This window comes from Crocodylus siamensis, chromosome 8, assembly GCF_052110815.1.
Source record: "Crocodylus siamensis isolate JL-2025a chromosome 8, ASM5211081v1, whole genome shotgun sequence".
NCBI classification, from domain to species: Eukaryota; Metazoa; Chordata; order Crocodylia; family Crocodylidae; genus Crocodylus; species Crocodylus siamensis.
In genome coordinates, this window is record NC_143402.1 from 58,284,956 (window position 1) to 58,308,398 (window position 23,443).

The 23,443-nt window shown below is 53.1% G+C and overlaps 4 protein-coding genes and 1 pseudogene across 6 annotated transcripts in view; 4 read left to right on the plus strand and 1 right to left on the minus strand.

The window, feature by feature from the left end:
- Positions 1-1,795: 1,795 nt before the first annotated feature.
- On the minus strand, positions 1,796-3,762 carry UBL5 (ubiquitin like 5). Its single transcript, XM_090059250.1, has 4 exons — positions 3,629-3,762; positions 3,364-3,447; positions 2,646-2,683; positions 1,796-2,073 (listed from the first exon to the last, which is right to left on the minus strand). Exons 1-4 carry the CDS (start codon positions 3,682-3,684, stop codon positions 2,030-2,032), a joined length of 222 nt encoding a protein of 73 aa, XP_089915376.1. The 5' UTR covers positions 3,685-3,762; the 3' UTR covers positions 1,796-2,029.
- A 36-nt stretch (positions 3,763-3,798) lies between these two features.
- FBXL12 (F-box and leucine rich repeat protein 12) lies at positions 3,799-8,504 on the plus strand. The gene is made up of 3 exons (XM_090059246.1): positions 3,799-3,956; positions 4,304-4,376; positions 5,279-8,504. The coding sequence occupies exons 1-3, from the start codon at positions 3,814-3,816 to the stop codon at positions 6,059-6,061; spliced, it is 999 nt and encodes a 332-aa protein (XP_089915372.1). The 5' UTR covers positions 3,799-3,813; the 3' UTR covers positions 6,062-8,504.
- A 1,032-nt stretch (positions 8,505-9,536) lies between these two features.
- LOC149858795 (F-box/LRR-repeat protein 12-like) lies at positions 9,537-13,975 on the plus strand (annotated as a pseudogene). The gene is made up of 3 exons (XR_016443744.1): positions 9,537-10,234; positions 10,601-10,673; positions 11,597-13,975. The product of XR_016443744.1 is annotated as an F-box/LRR-repeat protein 12-like (transcript).
- Positions 13,976-14,119: 144 nt separating this feature from the next.
- On the plus strand, positions 14,120-20,458 carry LOC149858796 (hepatic lectin-like). 2 transcript variants are annotated; one of them, XM_090059247.1, is made up of 7 exons: positions 14,120-16,457; positions 16,548-16,674; positions 17,602-17,709; positions 18,382-18,456; positions 18,974-19,125; positions 19,608-19,723; positions 19,968-20,458. In XM_090059247.1, the coding sequence occupies exons 2-7, from the start codon at positions 16,632-16,634 to the stop codon at positions 20,101-20,103; spliced, it is 630 nt and encodes a 209-aa protein (XP_089915373.1). In that variant the 5' UTR covers positions 14,120-16,457; positions 16,548-16,631; the 3' UTR covers positions 20,104-20,458. The 2 variants fall into 2 exon arrangements, with proteins under 2 accessions (XP_089915373.1, XP_089915374.1); XM_090059248.1 differs by lacking the exon at positions 17,602-17,709.
- A 2,762-nt stretch (positions 20,459-23,220) lies between these two features.
- LOC149858797 (LIM homeobox transcription factor 1-alpha-like) overlaps positions 23,221-23,443 on the plus strand; it is a 32,605-nt gene continuing 32,382 nt past the window's right edge. The window contains exon 1 of the mRNA XM_090061583.1: positions 23,221-23,278. Within this exon, the coding sequence (XP_089917709.1) occupies positions 23,221-23,278 (58 nt within the window). The remainder of the gene's footprint in view (positions 23,279-23,443) is intronic.

Below are 23,443 nucleotides of genomic sequence, written 5' to 3' on the forward strand. Positions count from 1 at the left end.
CGAATAACGATGGCGGCCGGGGAGGGACAAGGGACGTTGTGGAACTCCTGCGGGGTGCCGGAGAGCCCTCGGGGCCTCAGTGCAGGCGCTGCCAGGGACCCCGGTTGCCAGTCGGGGGTGCCTTTGACCGCGGGAGTGCGGAGGGGTGCCCCCCGGAGGCTAATTGCCCGTCCTTGCAAAATGCAAATGACCCGGAGTCACGGAGCAGGCGCTCCTGCTGCCCTGGCCGGGGCGCCTCTCGTGGCCCAGGCTCCATCGCTAAGCCGCCCGGGTGGGCCGCGACGTGAGACCCAAGCGAAGGCAGGGGAGTCTTGCAGCAGTGGGCTTCAGCAAGGTGCCAGCCGGGCCTACGGGAGCAAAACGGGCTGTCCCGATGGTCACCTCTTATTAGCTCCTGCTCAAAAACCAGGCATGAAGGACCTTCTCCAGCCTGTCGCTCATTTTCTCTCTAGGAGAGGCGTGGGGGGGTCAGAAGGTTTGCATCTTCCCCAGACTAAATTAGAGATACAAGCTTTGCTCAGCAAGAGATGAAGCAAGCTGCAGCTTACAAAAGTTTATGGATCTCTGATTTAATCTATGAGATGCAAAGTGCAAATTTACATTGCCTTCTGATTCACTGCGTTGATCAGGCTGGAGCCAACTGGTTGCTCTCTGTGCTGAGAGGAGCTGCAGAAACTTGCATTTTGATGGTTTCCCCTCTGTGTTTCAACTGAACAAATGCTGCATGTCCACAGGAGGCTGCACTTATGCTGATCTCACAAGAATACCTGAACTTCCTGCTTACCCCATCTCCAAAAGTTAGGGTTGAGGAATACCATGATTAGGAAAGCTTGCCTCACTGGGCCTTCTGGTTAAAAGAACTCTGAAGCAGTCCAAGACTCTCTACTTTCACCAACAGGAAAATAAATTACTTAAAAGGCACCATAAACATCCATATTTGTCAGGGAAAGCTTTAAATAAGAAAGAGAACAGCTGTTGTGAAGAGAGTCCCATTTAACATCCCTGCCTCTGTGCTTAGGCTGACTCAGAAATGCACAGAGACTTCTTTCTCTCATTGGCCATTTAATTCTGGAAAACAAAGACAAAATCATCTCCTACTGCTGCCCTGAACTTCAATCTCAGCTGATTAAACATGCTTATTAACTGCAGGCAGCTGCTGTACTGCACGTGACACACATTACTGAGCAGCACAGAAATAAGCTCAGTAAAATGAGAGAGTGGGTTTTGGGGTCTGCACACACATTGAAATACTCCTTTTAAAGTGCTTTTTAATGGATTCCTCTCATTCATCCTAGTCTCACTCCCAATCTTGTTGGTTTGGCTGGGATCCCAAGGCAATTCACATCAATCATGTTAAATAAGCAGTGCAGAGTGGGATTTTTTTTTTGCTTGGAGTATTATTGAAAAACAATAGTGCATAACACACAATGGTCAGCAGCTTCATTAGAGGCATGTAATGGGAACTGCTTTTTGCATCTGTCAGTCTGGATCATACCTTAACCACTGAACTAAAGTTTCTGTTAAGAATAAGTTACCACCCCACTCCCCTGCCCACCCCCCAAAAAAACCCCCAAACAAACAAAAAAAAACCAGACTGCTTCTAAGTTACATTAAATGCATTTGCTCTGGGTTTTCAATTCTCCGCCACAAATGAGTCTAGCCTAGGAGATGGCAGTAGAGCAGTTTTTGTGTTATTTCAGAAAGCTCAAGGCTGCCCTTCTAATAGTTGTGTTAATTAGGTTTGCTCAAGAAAGAGATTTTGTCTGTCTTAAAGTCATGAACAGGACACTGCAACTGTCAGGAAACATTTATTACAAACACAAATTTAAGAACATAAACAATTTTCTTGTAAGTTTGCTGCCTGTGTTATTGCCAAAGCCAAATAGCTCTGACTAAACTATACGCACAGCTGGAGCTTTTCACTTTCACCTTACACTATAATAAGGAAATATATAGACATGTTTAATATTAAGAGAAAGAAAGCAGAAAGTGTGCTGCCTGCCATATACAATTGCAGCTCAAGTCCAAACTACTGATAGTAGAGCTCCAGGTTCATGCCATCATGAATTTCATCTGAAGAGTGAAAGTTAAGGGAATTCCCATGGAAATATATTTAAATACAAAAAGAAAGAGGGTGTTAGACATGGACTTCTGTCAGACCAATTATTCAAAAACCAACAACAGCAGGAAACTTCTTAGATAAGTGCACAAGTTCTCAGCAACATGATTCGTCTTATTCCATGTCACAACCCCTTCTAAAATTCCCAGATAAACTGCTGGCCTCATGAAAAAGAGTCTGAGACCCATGTGCTGCTTGTAAGTGCTAATGTCTGAAGCAACAAACTGGGAAATTAATCCAAAGGGGTTTTTATGTTTGTCGCAAGAGCTTTTCCTAAAGAATCACCACCCTGCTACATGACTGACCCATTACGGTTAATCAGTGCCTAAGGACATAAGCAAGACATCTCACTAGCGACAAGCAGCAATATCAGATAAGGAAGGGATACTGTCCGAATATCTACATGCAATGTCTCTCTCTCTCAAGTACTTAGAGAGTGACACCTATTTTCTAAAAGGCTTGCTTTAAAGGATGCTGATGTCTTTAAAATGCATTTTACCTAGACCACTCTGATACTTAAGGATACAGTCTCCCAGTGAAACATGGTCCTTGAAAATGGTGTACCTGCAAGAGTTTGAAAGGAAGTTAACACACCTAAGGCTTGTTACACGGTTCAAAAAAAAGGAAATGGAGCCAATAAAGGAACTACTGTTGTATTATCAATATTTCCCAATAACAATTACTTTTTTAATAAAAAATGAGCAGTTGAGATATGCAGGCCATAGTTTCATAAGCAAAATGTTTTCATAGTCAGTAATCATCAAACCCAAAAAGCATGGGAGGGAAGAGACACCCTAGGTGGTGTTACAGTACAAGAAACCTTCATTTTACCTACAGGATATATACAAAGAGCTCTAGTTCAGGGTACAGAAAAACTTCAATCCATCATTTACAAAAGGTTTTAACTGTATTTCCACTCCTCTTAAGCCATCATTTCTGTTTCAACTTCTAATAAAAAAATCTCCCTCACAGTAACCTCCTCCTCCCCAAACATGTCACAGCCCACGGCCTTGATAGACACGCGCTTCTGGGGGAGCAGCTGCAGCCAGTGACACAAAGAAATGGTTACAGTTAAGGACTGAATCAAACCTGGGGCCCATCAGAGAATACCCAGGACTTGGGTGACCTCCCTGGAGAGGACAAAGGGCTGAACTTACTTTCTGGGGCCAAACCTGGTGGCTGCCAGGAGCCCTTGGGCCGCCAGCCCTTTCACCCCCCGAAACCTGACCCAGCCCCGCACTCACCATTTCTTCAGCACAATCTTGTCCCAGCGGGTCCCAGTCTGAGCCGCAATGAGTTTTTTCAGGTCACGGATGCTGTCCTCTGTGCTGGGCGCCACGGTTAAGGGAAGTTCCTGGGACCCGGCAGCCACAGGGACAGGGACAGGGACAGGGACAGGGACAGGGACAGGGACAGGGACAGGGACACTCCCACCCCACCCCTCACACACGCCAGCCCCCGCTCGCACCGGGCCGGCAGACAGCCAGGCCTGGCCCCAGGACAGGATACTTGCACTTGACGCGCACTTTCTTGCCCAGCCGGTCGTTGCAGACCACCTCGATCATCCTGCTGCCGCCTACGGGGCCGGGGCGCACCCGTGCGAGCTCGAGGGCGCTCACTACCGCAGTTGAGACCGCGCTGCCGGGAGAGGGTGAGGCCTGCAGTGACCCGGAAGCAAACGCACACAACGCGAAATGGAGGTCATGCCCCGGAAGCGGAAGTGGGTGCTGGGTATGGCGGCGGCGCTAGGGCGGCCGAGCCTAGACGCGCTGCCGGACTCGCTACTCCTGGAGATTCTCTCGCAGCTGCCGCTGAGGGAGCGGCTGCGCGGGGCCAGGTGCGACCCCCCCCCCGGGGTGGCTCAGTCCATCCCGTCCCTGCAGCGCCCCTAGCCCTCGCGGTGGTTCAGCCCATCCTGCTCCTGCACTGCCTTCCCCCCCGTCCCTTGGTGTTTCAGCCCATCACGTCCCTACCCCTGCAGTGCCCACCCCAGCTTTATCTCCTCCCCCGCTCTGCTGAGCACCTCCCCTAGGCCCGGTTCCTGCGGAGCCCTGAACCCCTGGGCTCACAAGGCTGCGGCTCCTCCCACGTCCTGCAGGGCCTAGGCCCCACATCTGCCCCCCCCCCCCCCCACTTCTCCTTTTGCAGCAGAAATCATTACCTGGCCTCTTGCTCTGCCCCCAGGGTCTGCAGGCGCTGGCGCCGTCTGGTGCAGGACAAGGTGCTCTGGAGACATGTGGATCTAACGCCCTATGAGGTACTGCCTCCCTCCCCCCCCGCACACATGTTTGTCTCCTGAGGCAGCTGTGTGGGGCTGACATAGTAACCCTGCAGGCAGAGTCAAGCCAGAGCAGTGCCTGCAGCTGGCACCTGACCTGAGGCAGCACTGGTTAAGATCACAGTACATTTGGTCAGGAAGCAGGTTCCAGCTGGGAGGACCCCCAACGACTGCAGTGCCGCTTTCCTGTCCCTCATACACTCACATCTCCATGCACAGTTTCACTGGGCAGTGTCCACTGGCTCCTTGGACTAATTTGAGGGCCAGTGCACACTGGCTGGTATGCTCCATTTGGCGTTCCCCCTCATTTTGAACCTTTGACCTCCTCTCTTGTCCCTGTTTGGTATTTCATTTGTTCCCTGAATTTAGTGGACACATACCTAATAGCCCCCTCTATCAATGGAAGGTGCTAACTGTTGCTCTGTGTGCAGGAGGCCCGTGTTCCTGATATGTGTTAGATAGGCCTGAGAGTACATAGGCAAGTGAGGGCGGAAGAGAGGCACCAATAAGCCAGTTCAAACAGCCAAGGCAGCTCTTGTTGACTGGCAGGAGCAGGGGGCTGTGCAGAGAAGGCCAGAATGTCATGCAAAGAGAGAGACACCATAAGGAGCAGATCAGTCTTTGGATGGCATTAATAGCATAACAAGGAGGGTGGATGCTGCACTTTGATGTGAAGTGGCAGCATTCCAGCCCTGCTGGAGTGTATGAGCCAGTATATTGATGGACAGCAGTGCCAGGATCTACAGCAGTCTGGGCAAAAAGGGATATCATTTGTTTGAGGACGATGGGAGAGGTGGATGAGGGTGTTGGGGCCTTGTGCTGCTGTACCAATGTCTCTATCCATGGGTAAAGAGCTCTGGTGCTGGCTTTTTTGCAATCAGATCAGTTCCAGGATCCTGTGGCACCTGTTGCGGCATCACCTGCGCAATAACGTGAGGACACTGAAGGTGAGAGGAACCCTTTGCTCTTCGAGGAAGCAGGAGTTCCTCTCCCCAGCACTGCTGCAGGCCCTGGGAAAGCAGTGTCCTGGCCTCCAGAGGCTGTGCCTGGTGTGTGCCGACCTCCGGCGGCTTCCTTACGACTTCATGCCCTCTTCTTTGATGACCTTGGAGCTGAGCCGCTGTGAGATCCCTGGGATGTGGTTCCGGCGAGCTACAGGTCCAGACAGCACTAGTGCCCCACCACAGCTGAAGCATCTCTTCGTTTACGAAGTCCCTTCCTTTTCTGATTGGCATCTGCTGGACGTCTCTTCTCAGACTCGCCTGCAGACATTGACCCTCTGTGGAACCTACCGGGTGACAGATGCAGGGCTTCAGAGAGCCGCGCCACACCTGGAGGCTTTGGAGCACCTCACGCTGCGCCAGTGCATCCTGACAGACTTTGCCACTCACTTCATTGGGCGCTACATGAAACGGCTCCGCACTCTGGAGTTCAGTGATGCTCCATCTCTGACTGATGCTGGCCTTGCTTGCTTAGTGCCCTTGAAGTACCTGGAAACCCTCTGCCTTGCATCCTGTGCTAAGGTTTCCTGTGATGCCATTGTCACTGTGGGTCAGGCACTGCCCCAGCTAAGGAATCTCAATTTAAGTGGGATTTCTTTTGATGACCAGGCAATACGTAAAATTCAAGCAAATTTGCCAAATTGCTGTTTTTCAGCCCCCTGAAATGCTTGCTTTTGAGAAAGGTGCGCTTCTAGTCTCAGATACGTAGTGGCCAGATTTCTCCAGGTGCTGCAACAGGGAGTCAAGCATTGAAGGCAAGGGCCATTTTGGTGGCCTGTAAAACATGAAAACGGATCACTGGAAAATTCAGTTCTAAAGTGACTCCTTCCCTTTCCTGTACCAAGAAAATATTAAAGGGACACTGATACTTGCTGAGCTTATTAGACTGATTCAGTATGGGGCTGTTTTAGATTTGTAGTTGGCAACCTAGGGCCTTTCTTCATGGTTGAGTCTCTTTGTTGCATTAAGCGTCATGCAGCAGCTCACCTGAGTGATAGTAAAGGGACGAAGTCAGTGGTTCACAGCCTGCGGGCTGCATGTGGCCCAGTCAGCATGCTGCTGTGGTCCATGTAACATCCTGTTAAAAAGTAAACTTTGCCTGTATTTTGTGAGCCAGGGAGAAAAATTCAGGAAACGGGGAGGGTTTCCCCTTGCATGCTGCCAGAGTTCTAGTCTGCAAGGGGCTGCTTAGGGCTGGGGGGAGCGGGAGGAGAGTGATAGGGGGCACACATGCACGTGGCAGCCAAGCAGCATGGAGAGCAGATCCCTCCAGGTAAGTCTATGCAGGGGGGAGGAACAGGTTGAGGCCCCCACAGTGAGAGAGAGGGGGCAGGGCTGAGGCTGGGGTCACTGTCCTGCTAGAGTGGTGCATGGGACCCGGGGCTGGAATGTGTGGCTGCAGGACCTGGCTGGAGAGTGGGACAGAGCCACAGTCGGCTCATCCAGGGTGCGACAGGGGGGCTGGCTCCCCACCATTGCACATACTCTCAGGGAGGGAGGAATGGGGGGGCACACGCCCCCTAGATTTGTACACGAGGCAGGGGTGGATGTGGGCTGCCTGCTGCAGGCTTGGGGCTCCTCACCCTGCTGCCCTTTCACACAGTGTGGTGAGGAGGCTTGCTGCTGCCAGGAGCCCTACACCAGCCACGGCAAGGTGTCCCTGCCCACCCAGCAGCAGTGGGGAACACAACTTCACACCGCTACTGTTGCCAGGTAAGCAGGAGACATATTGTCATGGCAGTGTGGCCAGGGTGGGGCTCCTGGCAGCAGGACTGAGCCTCCCTGCCTGCTGGTGGCAGATTCTGTCCACTGGGTCACAAAGGCCCCAGGGGAAGGGCAGCAGGGTGGGGAGCCCTGCACCTACAGCAGGCAGCCCACATCCACCCCCAACAGGCTCTGCCCCAGCTATGCCACTGGTGGGGGCAAAGGGGAGCCAGGCTCCACACTCCACTCCAGCTCCAGCAAGTGCTACTGCCTATGAGCAGCAGCTGGGGCTCATAGATTCATAGACTGTAAGGTTGGAAGGGACCTTGGAAGATCATCAGGTCCAGCCCCCTGCGCCAAGCAGGACAGACAGTGGGGGTCAGGTGATCCCAGCAAGGTGACTGTCCAGTCTCCTCTTGAAGAATTCCAGGGTAGGTGATTGCACCACCTCTGGAGGGAGCTTATTCCAGTGTGGATACCCTAGTTGTGAAGTAGTTTTTCCTAATGTTGAGCCTGAAACAATCTTCCAGGAGTTTGTGGCCATTACTCCTAGTTTTCCCCAAGGATGCCCTGAACAGTTATTCACCAAGCCCTTGATGTACCCCTCTGATGTAGGGGGCTCGTTGAACAACTGTTCACTGAGTTCTTCAGCCACTGCTGGGGGGTGGGGGGGCAGGGGGCTAAGCCCTGGCCTCGTAGCTGTGATAGCTGGGGGTCCCGTCAGCTGTGGGGTGTGGCCCACATCAGACATTGAGAGCTGCAAGTTTGGCCCAGTATGGCAAATGGGTTGAGAACCACTGGACTAAGTGAACCATCCTCCCTTTGCCCAAGAGGGACTGCCAGTCCCAAACCAGAGACACTAGCTAAAACCTAGCTCTGGCTGAAAATAATGAGCCATGCAGCTGCCCTGTATGCACGTTCCACAGCATGCCTGAAAGGAATGGCTCGCAGGACTCTGCCCTGGGTTTGTGCTGACAAAGTTGATACTTTCTTGACAGAGCTTTGCTGTCAGATCATATCTGAAAGATTTTAAATTATTTTCTTCATGATGTAGAAACCTCTGGACAAACTCCTTCCTTAACTTAAACAGCATATGACTTGCAGATGAATCAAAGCACTTACAGTAGTGTATAGGAGCAGTGTTATGCAGCCAGAAGTCAAACACAGGGCCTGGTTTACTGGGTCATGTAGCAGTGTCCAGCTCCTTATGCCTCTTCACATTTTCATTTTTACGCTCTGCTCATTACCTGATGCTATAAAACTCTGTGTTAACATCAGCAAAGTTAAGGTACCACTGCACAGTTTTGTGCCTGAAAGCAAAGACCATTGTTGAATACATTGTAATCAATATTTTGTTACTTTTATTTTACCTTTAAAATAAAAATACTTTCAAATCTGCAAACCTGCCTCTTGCCATGAGGTTTCAACTCAACTGTGACAGCAGTTGACTTGGGTTTCTAACAGGTCAGGGGAACACCTGCGTTTGTGGCCATTTCAGCCTTGCAAAAGTGTGTTGTTCAAAAGAGTCAGTTCCAACATGGCAAGTCTTAAAAATCTGTCAGAGGAGAAGATTGTGATTAAGTCTCACTCCAGGTCTTGCATTGATGAGAGCAGGCATTGTTTTTGTCCAGCCTGAGGAGGATGTGGCTGCCTTCCGTAAGTAGCTCTGCAACAGAGGTGTCAAACTGAGCCAGATCTGGACTATGGGGCTCCTTTCAGGCCAGATTCAGCCAGGGCACAGGGCAATAGCAGCAGCTTGGTTACCTCTACCTCCGGCACAGGGAATAGGGCACATGGCAGACACTCCTTCAGCACAGGGCAGCAGCAGGGCCAGTAGAAAAGGAGGCAGGACCATGGCAGTTCAAATGGGCACAGTAGCCAGGGAGTGACCACGGCCGTATCACCCCTCTCTCAACCTCCTACCATTGAACGCTGTATCTACCAGGACCCAAGGCCCCCAGAGTCTGTGGCAGGCCGAACCCCAGGGCATGTCCCTCAGTCGCCTACCAATAGCCAATGGACTGGACAAAGTCTCACTTAAGAATACAGATTCCCAGTGATACATAGTCCTTGAAAATAGTGTACCTGCAAAAGTGTTTGAGAGGCAGTTAAAACACATAAGTTTGTGACAAAATTCAATAAAAGGAAATGGAGCCACTAAAGGAATTACTGTCGTGTGATCAATAGATTTCCTGATAGTGGTTACTTTTTAAAAAAAAAAATAAAGTGAGCAGTTGAGATAGGAAGGCCATCATTTCATAAACAAAATGTTTCCATAAGTGGCAATTGTGGAACCCAAAAAGCATGGGAGGGCAGAGGCAGCCTAGGTGCTATTCTGGGACAAGCAACCTTCATTTCACCTACAGGATAAATATAAGGAGCTCTAGAAAATAAAAGATCAAGAAAGAGGGAAAATAGAATATAATTTAATTGCAGAGAACACAAAAAAGCCCCTGAAGCACCTGACAGAACCACAGTGCATCTCTTTACACCTCCTTATTTTGCATGGGTAGGAATTGCAGGCATATCCTCAAGATCTCTTGAGATAGGGCTTTGTCAATGGGTTCATCTTATACCAGTCAAAAGGAAGAGTTATAGTTTCAAAACATTCAAAAATCAAACAAGTCTGGAGCTTAGAAAAACACTTTACTCCAACATTTGCTGGAGGGTTTCACTGTATTCCCACACGTGCTAAACCACCGTCTTTGTTTCAGTTTCTAATGAAAAATTTCCCTCTCGCAGCAACCCCGCAACACCTCACGGCGAGCACAGCTACGGCCTTGACGGGCTCGCGCCAGCAACGCAGGAAGGGTTACGACCCGCTCGCGCCGGGCCCCGGGGCAGGATACATGCCCTTGACGCGCACTTCTTTGCCCAGCCGGTGGCTGCAGACCTCCTCGGTCACCCTGGCGCCGGAGGCGGGGCGGGCACTCACCGGGCAGACCCCACCCCTTCCGTAGACCCCAGCAGAAGGCGGTGCCAGCGCTGACCCGGCAGCGCATGTCCATCTCCCGGAAGTGCACGCGGCATGGCGGCGGTGGTGGCCGAGCCGAGCTTGGATGCGCTGCCGGACTCGCTGCTCCTGGAGATTCTTTCGCAGCTGCCGCTGAGGGAGCGGCTGCGCGGGGCCAGGTGCGACCACGTGGCTCCCAGGACCCGTCGGTGCAACCTCTCCTCCTGCGTAATGGTTCAGTCCATCTCGCCCCTGTCGTGCCCCTACTCACTTAGGATGGGTCAACCCATCCTGCGCCTAATGTACCCCCCTAACGCTGGGTGGTTCAGCCCATCTCGACCCTGCCCCTTCATTCCCCGACCCCGGTCCCCGAGTGGTTCAGCCCAGCTTTCACCTCTCTGCTAAGCACCTCCCCTAGGCCCGCTCCCTGGGGTGCCGTTCCTGGGCAGCCCAGGGCCCCTTGGCTCACAGGGCTGCGGCTCGTCCGCCCCCCCTTACTTCTTCTGCAGCAGGAATCATTACCTGGCCTCTTGCTCTGCCCCCAGGGTCTGCAGGCGCTGGTGCCACCTGGTGCAGGACAAGGTGCTCTGGAGACACGTGGCTCTAACGCCCTATGAGGTACTGGCCGAGCTGCTTGCCCCCCCCCCAGGGCACCTCTGTCCCCCGAGGCAGCCATGTGAGGCTGATGTAGCAACCCCTCAGGCAAAGTCAAGCCAGAACAGTGCCTGCAGCTAGCACCTGACCCAAGACGCACTGCCAGCGTAGCCAGCACTGACATGGGAGGAGACTTCAGCCGGGAGGCCTCTGGAGGACTGCAGGGCTGCTTTCCCATCCCTCGTCCACTCACATCTCTAGGCAGGTTTCACTGGGCAGTGTCCGCTGGCTCCTTGGACGTGTTTGAGGGCCACTATGCACTATCTGGTGTGCTCCACTCAGTGATCCTCCTTGTTTTGAACCTTTGACCTCCACTTCCATCCCTGTTTTGTATTTTGCTTATCCCCTATATTTACACATATCCAATAGCCCCCTCTATCGATGGGAGGTGCTAACTTGCTCTGTGGACAGGAGGCCCATGTTCCTGATATGTGTTAGATAGGCCTGAGAGTGCATAGGTAAGCAGAGGAGGAAGAGAGGCGTTAAGAAGCCAGTCCAGACAGCAAGGTAGCTCTTGTATTGACTGGTGGGAGCAGGGGCCTGTGGAAAGGAAGCCTAAATGTTATGGGAAGAGAGAAATACCATAAGTAAAGGGGATGAACCAGCCTCTGAAGGACATTAATAGCTTAATAAGGAGGGAGGGTTTGAGCTGGTTTGGAGGATGGAGGCTGTGACTGGATGTGAAGCAGCAGCATTCCAGCCCTGCTGGAGTGCATATGGGAGTGACTCTGGGCATCAGTGGCAGGACCTGCAGCAATCTGGGGAAAACAGGATGTCACTTGTTGGAGGAAGATGAGAGAGATGGATGGGGGGTTGGGACCACCTGCTGGCCTACCAGTGTCTCTATCCATGGATAAAGTGCTCTGGTGCTTGCTTATTACGCTCAGATCAGCCTGAAGAACCTGTGGCACCTGCTGCAGCATCACCTGCGCAGCAACGTGAGAACACTGAAGATGAGAGGAACCCTCTCCAAGGCGCTGCTGCAGGACCTGGGGAAGAAGTGTCCAGGCTGCCAGAGGCTGTGCCTGTTGTGCACCAAGCTCCGATATAAGATCGACTCATACATTGTGCCCTCTTCTCTAATGACCTTAGAGCTGAGCTGCTTGGAGTTGTCTCAATGGATATTTTTTGCAAAATCTGAAGGCACCAGAGGCCTCTTACAGCTGAAGCATCTCTTCATTTATGAAGTCCCTTCCTTTTCTGATCTCCATCTGCTAAACATCTCTTCTCTAGCTTGCCTGCAGATGCTGACTCTCTGGAACCAACCAGGTGACGACTCTGGGGTTTCGTGTAGCCTCATCATACCTGAAGGCCCTGGAGCACCTAACACTGCGCCAGTGCACCCTGAAAGACTCTGCTACTCACTTCATTGGGTGCTACTTGAAGCAGCTCCGCACTCTGGAGTTTAGCAACACTCCCTTCCTGACTGATGCAGGCCTGCCTGACTTAAAGTCTTTGAAGTACCTGGAAACTCTTTCCCTTGAGTCCTGCGGTAAGCTTTCCTGTGATGCCATTGTCGCTCTGGGTCAGGCACTGCCCCAGCGAAGAGTCTTAATTTAAGAAAACAGATCTTACGATGATAGGCTGAGAGACATGGGACTCTTCATCCTGGAAAAGCGTAGGCTCAGGGGTGATCTGATGGCCACCTATAAGTTTATCAGGAGTGACCACCAGGATCTGGGGGAATGTTTGTTCACCAGAGCGCCCTAAGGGATGACGAGGTCGAACGGTCACAAACTCCTGCAAGACCGTTTCAGGCTGGACAAAAAGAAGAATTTCTTTACTGTCCGAGCCCCCAAGGTCTGGAACAGTCTGCCAGTGGAGGTGGTTCAAGCACCTACATTGAACACCTTCAAGAGCAAATTGGATGCTTATCTTGCTGGGATCCTATGACCCCAGCTGACTTCCTGCCCTTTGGGCAGGAGGCTGGACTCGATGATCTCCCGAGGTCCCTTCCAGCCCTGACGTCTATGAAATTTATGAAAGTGGGATTCCTTTTGATGACCAGACAATACGTACAATTCAAGCAAGTTTGCCCAGCTACCATTTTTCACCCTCCTGAAATGCTTGGTTTGGAGGGCATTGCACTTCTAGTGTCAGATATATTCATCTGTGTGGTGGCCAGATTTCTCCAGGTGCTTCAACAAGGCATCAAGCATTGAAGGGCAAGGACCATTTTGGTGGCTTGTAAAATATGAAAACGGGTTAGTGGAAACTGAGTTCTAAAGTGACTCCCTCCCCTTCCTTTACCAAAGAAATATCAAAACCAGGTAGAGGTGCACAGTGATGCTTGGTGGGCCTGTTAGACTGATTCAGTATGGGGCTGTTTTAGATTTGTAGTTGGCAGCTCAGGACCTTTTTTGTAGCTGAGTCTCTTTTTTGCATTAAACATCATGCAGCAGCTCACCTGAGTGATTACACAGGGAATTATCCTCCTACAGCCCAAGAGAGGCTGCCTGTCCCAAACCAAAAAGTCCAGCTAAAACCTAGCTCTGGTTGAAAATGAGTCACAAGGCTGCACTGCATGCATATTTCAAACACACCTAAAATGAATTGTTTGCAGGACTCTGCCCTGGGTTTGTGTTGACAAAGGGGATACCATCTTGTGGCAATGCTTTGCTGCTTTGCTGCCCAGATCAGATTTGACAAGAATCTTAAATTATTTTCTTCATGGTGCAGTAACCTCTATATCAGTGGCTCCCAACCTTTTTTTGCTGTGATCCTAAATCTAGGTCACAATCCCCGCTGCTGACTTGCTCATGCCCGGCAGCACCACCAGACACTGGGCCAGGCCGGTATCATGGGAGGTAGTGGTGGCAAGAGCCACACAAACCGTGTGCCAGGAGAGCCGGAGTGAAGGGCAGAACTCCACCCTCCCCCACTTTGGGTCACATGCTGAGGTTGGGAACCAGTGCTCTAGACAAACTCTTCCCTTGATTTAAGCAGCACATAACATGCAGATCAATCACACCACTTACCATGTGTATGGGGGCACTGTTATGCTGCCAGAAGGCAGACACAAGGCCTGGTTCACTGGTTCACGTGGCTGTGCCCAGCCCCCTGTGCCTTGTCAAGTTTTCATGTTTACAGTCTGCTCGTTACCTGATGTTACAAAGCTCTATGTTAACATCAGCAAGGTTTAGCTGCCAGTACCAGTGTAATTTTGTGTCTGGGAGCAAATGCTATTTAGTCTGGGATACAGTGTAATCAATATTTTCTTACCTTTTATTTTACCTTTAAAATAAAAATGTTTTTGAATCTGCAAAGCTGCATCTTGTTGTGAGGTTTTGACTCAGCTGTGACAGCAGTTGACTTGGGCTTCTAACAGGTCACACAGATAGTTACTGCTGCAGGGGAACATCTGCATTTGTGGCCACTTCCTCCTGTCGCAGAGGAGAAGGTTCTGAATGAGTCTCAGTCCAGGTCTTGCATTGATGAGAGCAGGCATCGTTCTGGTCCAGCCTGAGGAGGATGTGGTTGTCTTCCGTAAATAGCTCTGCAGCAGGGGTGTCAAACTCTGGGCCAGGTCCAGGCTGTGTGGCTCATTGCAGGTCAGACCCAGCCCGGGCAGTGGCAGCAGCAGCTCGGGCACCTCCGGCTCTGGGGCAGGGAACAGGGCACACAGCAGAGGTTCCTCCAGCATGAGAAGGAGGTAGGACTGTGGTAGTGCAGACAGGCTAAGCAACCAGATGGTGACCAGGGCTGTATCAGCCCTTGCTCACCCGCCTGCCGCTGCTCACCATGTCCACTAGAACCCAAGGGCCTGGACTCTGGCAGGCCGTACCCTGGGCTATGTCCCCCAACTTCCAGTGGCCCACCAGTAGCCTATGTTCCGGATGGAGTAGCTATGTTTGACACCCCTGCTCTACAGCATCCTTCTACAAGAAGTGTTCTTGACTTTTAGCAGCTGCAAAGCAAACAAAGAACTGAACTTGTTTATAAAAATAACATTCATCACATGCATGATGCACGTTTTATCAATCAGGATCAACAGCAACAGAGGCCCACTGAAAATCCTGGTATGTTGGGATGATCAGTTCTGACACTATTTTAGTCTCTTCCATACATGGGTGTCTGATTCAAATGACAATCTCCTGCAGGAAATATCCCTGCCAGAAACCTATGTGAAGATTTGAGGAAGGAGCCACATACAGGTGCTGAATTCCTGAATTTCCAAAGTACCCTTAGGCAAATGTCCTCTCTCAGAACAGCAACCTGGGCCAGGAAGCTTTAGTTACATGAACACCGGATTTGCTAGCCAGCTTATCTTCCCTGTTTCAGCCGAGCTGTCAATTGGAAAGCTGCTTGTGCAATCTTGAACAAGAGACCTGGAAGCCAATGACCTTCATGACAAAATACTAGTTACTGCACATCTTGGTAACTGCTCTTTGAGCACTGGCCTGATACAAACTCTGTAGTTGTATGCATACACCAGGGGAAAAACATTGATAAGTGCCCAGTCCTGCATTGGTAAAGGTCTCATGGCCTGTTGTATTCAGCCTGCAGTAGCAGGTGTTCTGCCAACTCCAGATTTGAAGCTCAAATAAATGGTGGATTCAATCATCGGCTCTTGTCTTAGAACTTCAGCAGTGTCTAGGTTCTTCATTTATGGCAATTTAACACTCAACTTAACGACAATGAAAGCAAGAACACAGCAAAGTCAAACTCTACCCATAAGTCAGTGGGCAACGCTGAGACTGCAAGATTTGAATGTTCTTTACAAACTTGTTTGTACAGAGATGCTTGCAAATCTGGCTGCATGGTATTATTTCATATTTATCGTTTGTGACTTCCTAGTTTTCCAGAGTCCTCGCAGAGCCTGTAATTGTTAAGCACAAAGTGATGGGGAACAGCAATGGTATGTTTTATTAGTCAACAGGTGGATACTTTTACCCCATTCACTTCTGGAGTCTGGTTTTCTCAGAAGTCAAAAGCTGTGCTGCCAGACCCACAGATATTGTAAGTACAGCTGTGTTGTCTGGCGCGGCATCCTATGATCCTGGGCAAGTTGCTTCCCACCTCTGTTTCCCTTCTCACAGGCCATGTGTCTATTTAGAATGTGAGCCCTGTAACCTGTGGCTGTCTCTGGCCATTGCCTTCTGGCACAACAGGTCTCTGATTGATATTGGGGTCCTAAAGTGCTACCACAACTTGACTCGGCCAATAGAAATACCCCCAAAATAGCCATGTAGTAGCAAGCAGTGCAGCACCTGGCATTATTTTATTGAAAGGGTGGCCTGACACTGCTGCGATGAAACCTCGCAAAGTTACACCATGAGTATGGTTCTTAAACACATAAGCTGTGGCTCAACAAGACCCTTTGAGCTGGTGTGGGAGGTGGATACCCCCTTGCCATGATCATCTGAGCAAGCCCCATGTGTTTGCTGTGTAAGCAGTCAGTTGGGACATAGCCTAGGACACACTGTAGGCATGTTTAGCAGTTCGTTTCCAAAGGTCAGGAGTGCTGCAGTCTTCTTCCAAAACAGGCTCATCCTTCTGTTTTCCAAACTCAACTTCTATGTTCACTCTGACCTTTTACTTTACTTCATCTGACTTTTTTTCATGTGCCTAAGGGAAGCAGCTTCAGGAATGGGTCCTCCTGTATTTTCATTGCTGTACAATTTAAAATCCACCAAAAGTTCTGAGGAAAAAAGGACAGGCCAGTTGGCTGGCAAAGAGCTCTCAGGCTGAAACCAGGCTGGACATGGAAGGGATCCAAAGTGCTACAGCTACCGAGCAAGCAAATGGGTATGTGGTCTGACCACTGCTGGTTATAAATTAACCTTTGGATTTAATATCGCAGGTGGAATTTAAATTTTTCTGTCATTGGTATTCCAGTCCACGTGGCCCCACATGTTCTGTCCATAATCCAAGGCCATACAGAGCTCCCCTCCTTGTGCCTTCCAGACACTGTTCACCAGAATGGATGAGGAAAGGTTTCAGGATGAGCTGCGCCTTTTTAAAGGTAAATGCCCCCTCTCCCTTCCCATCTACACAATAGCTCAGGAATGGAGCTGGGGGCAAGGACTGACCTGCCAATGTGCCCCACTTTTCCTAGGGGCTGGAAGAATGGGGCTACTACTTCCTTGTCAGTCTGGCTAATTTATGCCAATGGTCTGGACTGTTTGGTGAGGACTCCTGCCATGGTAGGAGCTGCAATCTTCAGTTAAAAGGCAACAACCACCTTGACCCTGAGAGGGATGAGGGACCTTCATCCTGCTGCAGAGAGGTTATGGCTCTGAAGCAGGACTCAATGACTGGGGCATCCAACCTGAGCTACACGGAAGGAAAGGACTGTGCAGACCCCTCTCTGAAAATCAGCACCCCCTTAGGGTATATAAAATTGGGTAGATGGAAACCAGGGTTTCCCAAGCCATGAGTCACCCCCTGAAAGCTTGGTTTAATGGTTAATTAGTTGGGTTTAATGAGCTTGGAACATTAAACACACAGCAAGTACTGCATGCTAGACACGTTTATAATGTTTCCATCATTTATAAAGGATCAAATGGCCAGTGGACTTTTCTAAGTATGTGAGTTGTAGGTATGTGGTATGACTGGGTGTCAGCTAACAGCGCTCTATAGCAGGAACCAGGTTTGTTTAGGGTTTGTACAACACCTGGCACATGGGGTCCTGGGTCTGGAGTAAGGTCCCTGCATGTAGTCAAACTACCAGTAAATAAAAAGAGCTTGTAGGAAAAGCTATAGTTGTAGGTTTAAGTGGACTTTCAGCCTCTATAAGAAGTGATCAAATGTTTCTGAAATCATTTATTAAAATGTTATAAACCATATGTGAACTACACATATCAAAATGGGATGGGGGAGGGCTGGTCACCCTGAGTCAATGCAGGCCTCAGTTGTGGTGCTTTCAGAATCTGCTTCATCTGTTTTAAAGACAGAAACTTCCTCCAGCAAAAGCTGCGCTCCTTCTTCCCAGTCTACTTGCTGCTGGCGCTCTCTCTCCTGTTGACCCTGATCCTGTTTGGGGTGTCACTCTCCAAAGGTACCATGTTTTTAGGGGGTTGAAGTATCTCCTACCACTCATTAAGTAGGCATTTGAGGACAGAAAGAAACAAGGGGTCTGGTGCACTGGACTCCTGGGTTCTAACTCTGAGGCTAATGCGCTCTGTGTTCTGGTGGTGGTTCATATCAAAACACTCCCATTCAAGAGCATCAGAGCACTGGGCCCTGCCCAGACACTCATGGGATAGTCCCTGCTCTCTGGAGGAGGAGAGAACAAACAACACATGACTAGTGTGGGTTCATGTTGACTAAGGTAGTGCCAGCCAGTGACTGGAGACTGCGCTGCCTGAAAACCTGAACAAAACAGATTAGTCTCTGGTGGTGGGGAAGGGGTCTTTTGGATTTCCCCCCCCTGTATCCCAAGGCATTTCCATTTCCCAGTGAATGTTCTGAGATCTGCTGGAAGCTCTGGAGAACAAGTTCATATTCGTTTCCTAGGGGTGTCTTGCCCTGCAGATTATTGCAGGGATGCGGCCTAAGTTTTCCCAGTGTATTAAATAAAGCCTGAATAAAAAGCATCTCTAACACATATCGCAGGTGTCTCCAGCTAGGTCATATCTTGGAAGCGAAGTACTGCTGTTGCAGAGAATGGGACCACTGTGAGGTCCAATAACTGGGCCCATCTTCTCTCTCTCACTCTCTCTGATGCTAGTTTCATCAGTTTCTTCTGAACTCCACAAGAAGCAAGCACAGCTGAAACGGAACCATTCCAGCCAGGATTACCAGTGTAAGTGCCAGGCATCCTTAACACTCTCTTTCCCCCAGCTCTCACTGCACTGATTGACCCCAGCTGTGCCCTCCTCTCTGGATTTGCCCTGCTGATTCTACCCTGATTGATGCCTCTTCTAGGAACCATGCAGCAGACTGGCCTGTTTGATCTCCTCCAGGTGCCTTGGAATTGAGGGCAGATCCTTATGTAAAAACACCCACCCCACCCCACAGTTGCTAGTGCCCTGCAGGGGAAGCAATACTCTGTGGCTCACTGATTCAGCCTGAAGGTCCTGGCTTCTAACATACTTTTCTAGTGAAAAAGGAGTCTTTGTAGCCATTAGAATGGGCTGTTTTGGGTAGTAATCACTACGTTTGTGGGAAACTAGTGTTTTTCAGAGCCAGGGGTTGTGCTGTTGTGTTCCAATGAAACCTGTGTTTGGTGTTGGTTGGGCCCTCACCATCAAGTGAGTCTGGTATGGTGCAGTGTTAACCTGGCTGGTGTCTCGCATTCACATGTTCCCTCCTTTCTCCAGTGTTCCCTTGTGGGCCAGAGAGCAGAGAGTGGAGGTATTTCAATGGGAAGTGTTATTACTTCTCTCTGCAAGAGATGGAGTGGGACAAAGCGAAGGAGCAGTGCAAGGAGCTACACTCCCAGCTTGTTGTCATTAACAACTTGGCTGAACAGGTAAAGTCACCAGAGCCAGGAAGGGGGAGGTTTGTTCCACTCCTTTCCTCACCTTGCACATCCCCAGGGGACATGTCTTAAGCTGCACACTGCTGGCTAGGCAACTCCACAGCACAATCGTGTGTTCCCAGTATGACATGTGTGACAATGCTTGGCAAGGTCACTGGCCTTGATCACTCCCTTCCAAAGCACAGGCCTCAGCTGCTTGAGCCAAAGGGGCAGCTCTGTTAACAATAGCAGACTCTTATTCTCTGTGCACCCACCACAAGAGGGGGACACGACACACCTGGCCTGTGTTCTGTGCTGTGTTATGGTACTACATGTGTGTAGTGTGGCACAGGCCCATGGAGCATGGTACATACACAGCGCATCCCCTCCCTGCTCAGAGTCTGCTGTAGCAATGGAAATGGAAGCACCACGTATACATGAGATGATAAGTCCTTGTGCTTTTTCCTTTGCCTCCCACCACCTTCCGACTGCAGAATTTCCTTGCATACAGGATGCAAGGCAGGGAGCGCTACTGGCTTGGACTCACAGATCTAAACACGGAAGGGAAATGGGAGTGGATCGACGGGACTGACTACATGAATGGCTTCACGTAAGTCCCCTTTCTTAACCCCTGTTTTTCTGCTGTAACTTGTGCTGTGCCGGGTGGAACATGGCTGGGGAAAGCAAAAGGGTCCAGTGAGCAGGGTGCAGGAAGCAGAGGTTACATAGCATGTGAGGCTGATGGCCTGAACCAGGGGAAGCCCCAGGGAAGGCTGCCTTCAAAGCCATCAGGGGCCCCGCCTGCTGTAACCTTAGCCTCATTTCTCATGCCGTGTGCCAACCCCTCTATTTAGGTTCTGGAAGAAAGGAGAGCCTAACGACAGTGGCACACATGAGGACTGTGCCCACTTGTGGACCTTGGGAGAGTGGAATGATGTGTACTGCACCTACAAGTGTCACTACATCTGCGAGAAACCTGTGCCGGCCTGAGCAGGGCTAGCATGCGACTCTCCCAACCCACACATCAAAGTAGGAGTCTGTGCCATCCCAGGGGCTGTGCTCTGCACCAACGCTATACCTGCCTCTCTGGCTACCCCTCCTTCCCTTCTCCCTTTTATCTCTGTGTATGTTCCTGTCCCCTCCCTTGCAGATTACTGTCTTGGGAGGGGGATGGACAAACAGATTTTCATTCTCCCAAAGAACCCAGATTTTTCACAAAAAGCACTTCGGCATGATCCACAAGGCAGCTGGCTGGGAATTCCCTCCTTAGCGAGTTGGGGTGGCTAGGGAGGGTCCTATCGATCTGTGCTGTTCAAGGACTCTGCCTAATAAAGGTTTATTACTGCTTGGGGCCGTGGCTCATGAAGGCTTTCTCTTTCCTTTGACAAGATGTGTGAGAAACCAGCCAGTCTGCAGGCCGGGGCAGAACAAGAGCCCTCAAACCCTGCACCATGGTGGCCAAGGGCCCATTAGCTGCTGCAACTGGGACTGGTCGCAGATGCTTTCATGCTGATTTTCAAGAGAGCAATTCATCCACAAATGGAAAATATCATTTCCCCAAAGGTTTTTTTTGCTTTTGCTCCCTGCTCCCAAAACAGGATGGCAGGGCAAACAAACCCTCCAAAATAGCATCATTTCCCAAGCAGGAAGGTTCAGCAGCAGCACTACTGGAAGTGGGGTACACAGGATCCAAGGGAAATATCCCAGATGCAGGCTGGCACTGCCCCTCCTTGCTGGCCAGTACTCTTGTGTTCCCAAAGAAGCTCAGAATTAGCATTTCCAGGTGCCAAGAAAGCCCTTGGGCCAGATCAGCCCCAGGCAAGATCCTAGGCACCCTCTTGTTCTGGCAGCCAGAGCCACCTGATCAAGGATGCCAATGCATCCTTTTCCCTTGTGCCAGGTGAGGCTGGAGACCACCAACACCAGCCAGAAGTTTACTCCCTCTCCCTGCCCAGTAGGGAAACAGCACTTTTTGTCAACGCTTTTCTTTTAAAACCCTGAAATGTGTTTCTCCTGTGAGCTGAATGCCCAGGAGGGGAATCCAAAAAAGGCCTGAGGAAGGGCTCTTCACACCCCAAAAGGTGGCTGGGAGGATGAGACATGCTCTGACCCAGGGAAAGACCAAACATCCTGGGCGACCGTTGCCTCTCCCCATAGACCCAAGCAACTTTCCGCGATGACTTTGGGGCAACAGCCCCCCACCCCATGCCTGAACAGGCGTTTTCCCAGGGGAAAAAATCCAGGGTTGAAAGAAAACAGAGCCACTTGTGGATGGGAAACGTGGGGTCCGGGGCAGCTGCAGTCCGGAGCCGCTGGGCGGGGAGAGCGATGTCGGGGGTGAAGCCCCTGCCTCCCGCAGCCGCCGGCCCGACACGGACGGGGCAGCAAGTGCGAGGCGCTGGAGGCCGGTGGGCCGCACCGCGGGGCTCTGCCGAGCCGGCCCCTCCCCGCACGGGGCTCCCGGGCCCGGGGGCAGAACGGCGGCGGGCGGTTCCCCGCCGCCGCCCGCTGCACCTCGGGGACGGCCCGGCCCGGCTCGGCCCGGCCCGGCGCAGCCCGGGAGCGGCCACGAAGGTCCGGTCCGGCTCGGCTCCCCGGCGGCGGCTGTGGGACCGGGCGAGCCCCGTCCCAACCGTCCCGTCTCTTGAGGGAGGGCGGCGGCGGACGCCGGGCCGGATCCCGCCGCTGCCGCCTGTCCCGGGGCGTCTCCGGCTTCGCCCGCAGCTCCCGCGCCCCGTCGGGGCGGCCTCGATCGCGGGCCCCGCTTCCCCGCCGCTGCCTGTGCCCGTCGGCTGGGCTCCAGCCGGGCTGCGGCTGTCCCGGGATCGCGGCTCCGGGAGCTTGACACGCGGCAGCGGAGCAGGAAGACGCGGGTCCCCGGAGGGGACGTCCCCTCACCCCGCGGTTCGCGGCTCCCGCCTCCCCCCGAGCCGCCTCCCGCCCGCGCCCGCGGGAAGCGCTTCCCAGCCCGTGGGAGCGGCCCCGCGGGGGGGCGCGGGGGCCGGCGCTGGGCACGGACTTGTGCGGGGAGCGGCGAGAGCCACTCGCCCGCCCGCGATCCCGGGCTCAGACAATAGCCCCCCCGCTCCCCACCCCGCCCCCACTCCCGTGCGCCGCGGCTGGAGGCGGCCGGGAAGCGCCGGCTGCGGAGCCCCGCTGGAGCCTGCGCCCGGGCAGCTGCGGAGCCGGTAGGTGCCGGGCGCGGGGTGCCCGCGCTCGCCCTCCCCCGCCACGTCCAGCTGCTCCCCGCTCCCTCAGCCCCGCGCTGTCCGTCCGTCCCGGCGGGGCGCGGGGTCTGCGAGCGGGGGTCCCACGCGCCCCCGCACCGGGACCGGCCCCCGTCTGTCCGGACAGCGAGGCGTGAGCACTGTCCCGCGGCCGCAAGGCACCGGCTGCCCCCAGGGCCAGGACCCCGCACCCCGCCGGGGAGCCGCAAGCCCGGGACGGAAGGGGAGGCTGGAGCCGGATCCCCCGGCGGGGCGGGCGAGGCCGAGGCCGAGGCCGGTGCCTGCTCCCCGCGCCCCGTACCGGGGGGCCCAGGCGCCGGGTGGCGATGACGAACCTCCCCACCGCCTCCGCGCCGGGACGGTGCGGGGCCGCCGGCAGCTCCTTCCCCGCGCGGCTCCGAGGGCGGCGGCGGCGCCGGTCCGTGCGCCCCGCCGGGGGCTCGCTGCGGCCCCGGCTCGCGCGGCTCGTTGCGGGGCTGCTCCCGCCACCGGGACGCGGGGGGCACCGGCGGGGGCGGCGCCCGGCGGCGGCGCATTCGTTGCGGGCGGTTCTCGCCGCGCCGGGCCCGATCCGCCCGCGCCGAGCCAGGGACCGGGTCACGGAGCCGCCCCCGCCCGCAGTGGCAACAGGCGTAAAGAGACGGGGAGGGGGCTCCGGACCGGCTCGGCCCCCTCCCCTCCGCGTCCGGGGCGGCCCGGCCAGAGCCTTCCCCGGCTCGGGGAGCGCGGGCGCCGAGCGGGGCCGGCCGGGCCGTTCGTGCCCTGTGGGGCGGGCGGCACCACGCTTTCAGCCCCGAGCCCTACGGCCCGGCCGGCCCGGCCCATCTCCGCGCTAACGCCGCCTCTACCTCCCGCAGCCGCTCCCCGCCCGGCTCCGAGCATGAAGACCGAGGAGGCTCCCTCCTGCCTGCAGCAGGCCACCCCGGTGCTGGGCTTTGGTGAGTACCTCTGCTGCCCCGGGCATGGGGCGAGTCTCTGCAGGGCCGGCGCTGTCCGGAGAGGCTGAGGCCGCCGGGGCAGGGCAGCCTGGGCTTGCGGGAGAGATCCCACCAGCAGCCCTGAGGGGCAGGTCACTGCTCTGCCTGGACTGGATGTTCCCTCCC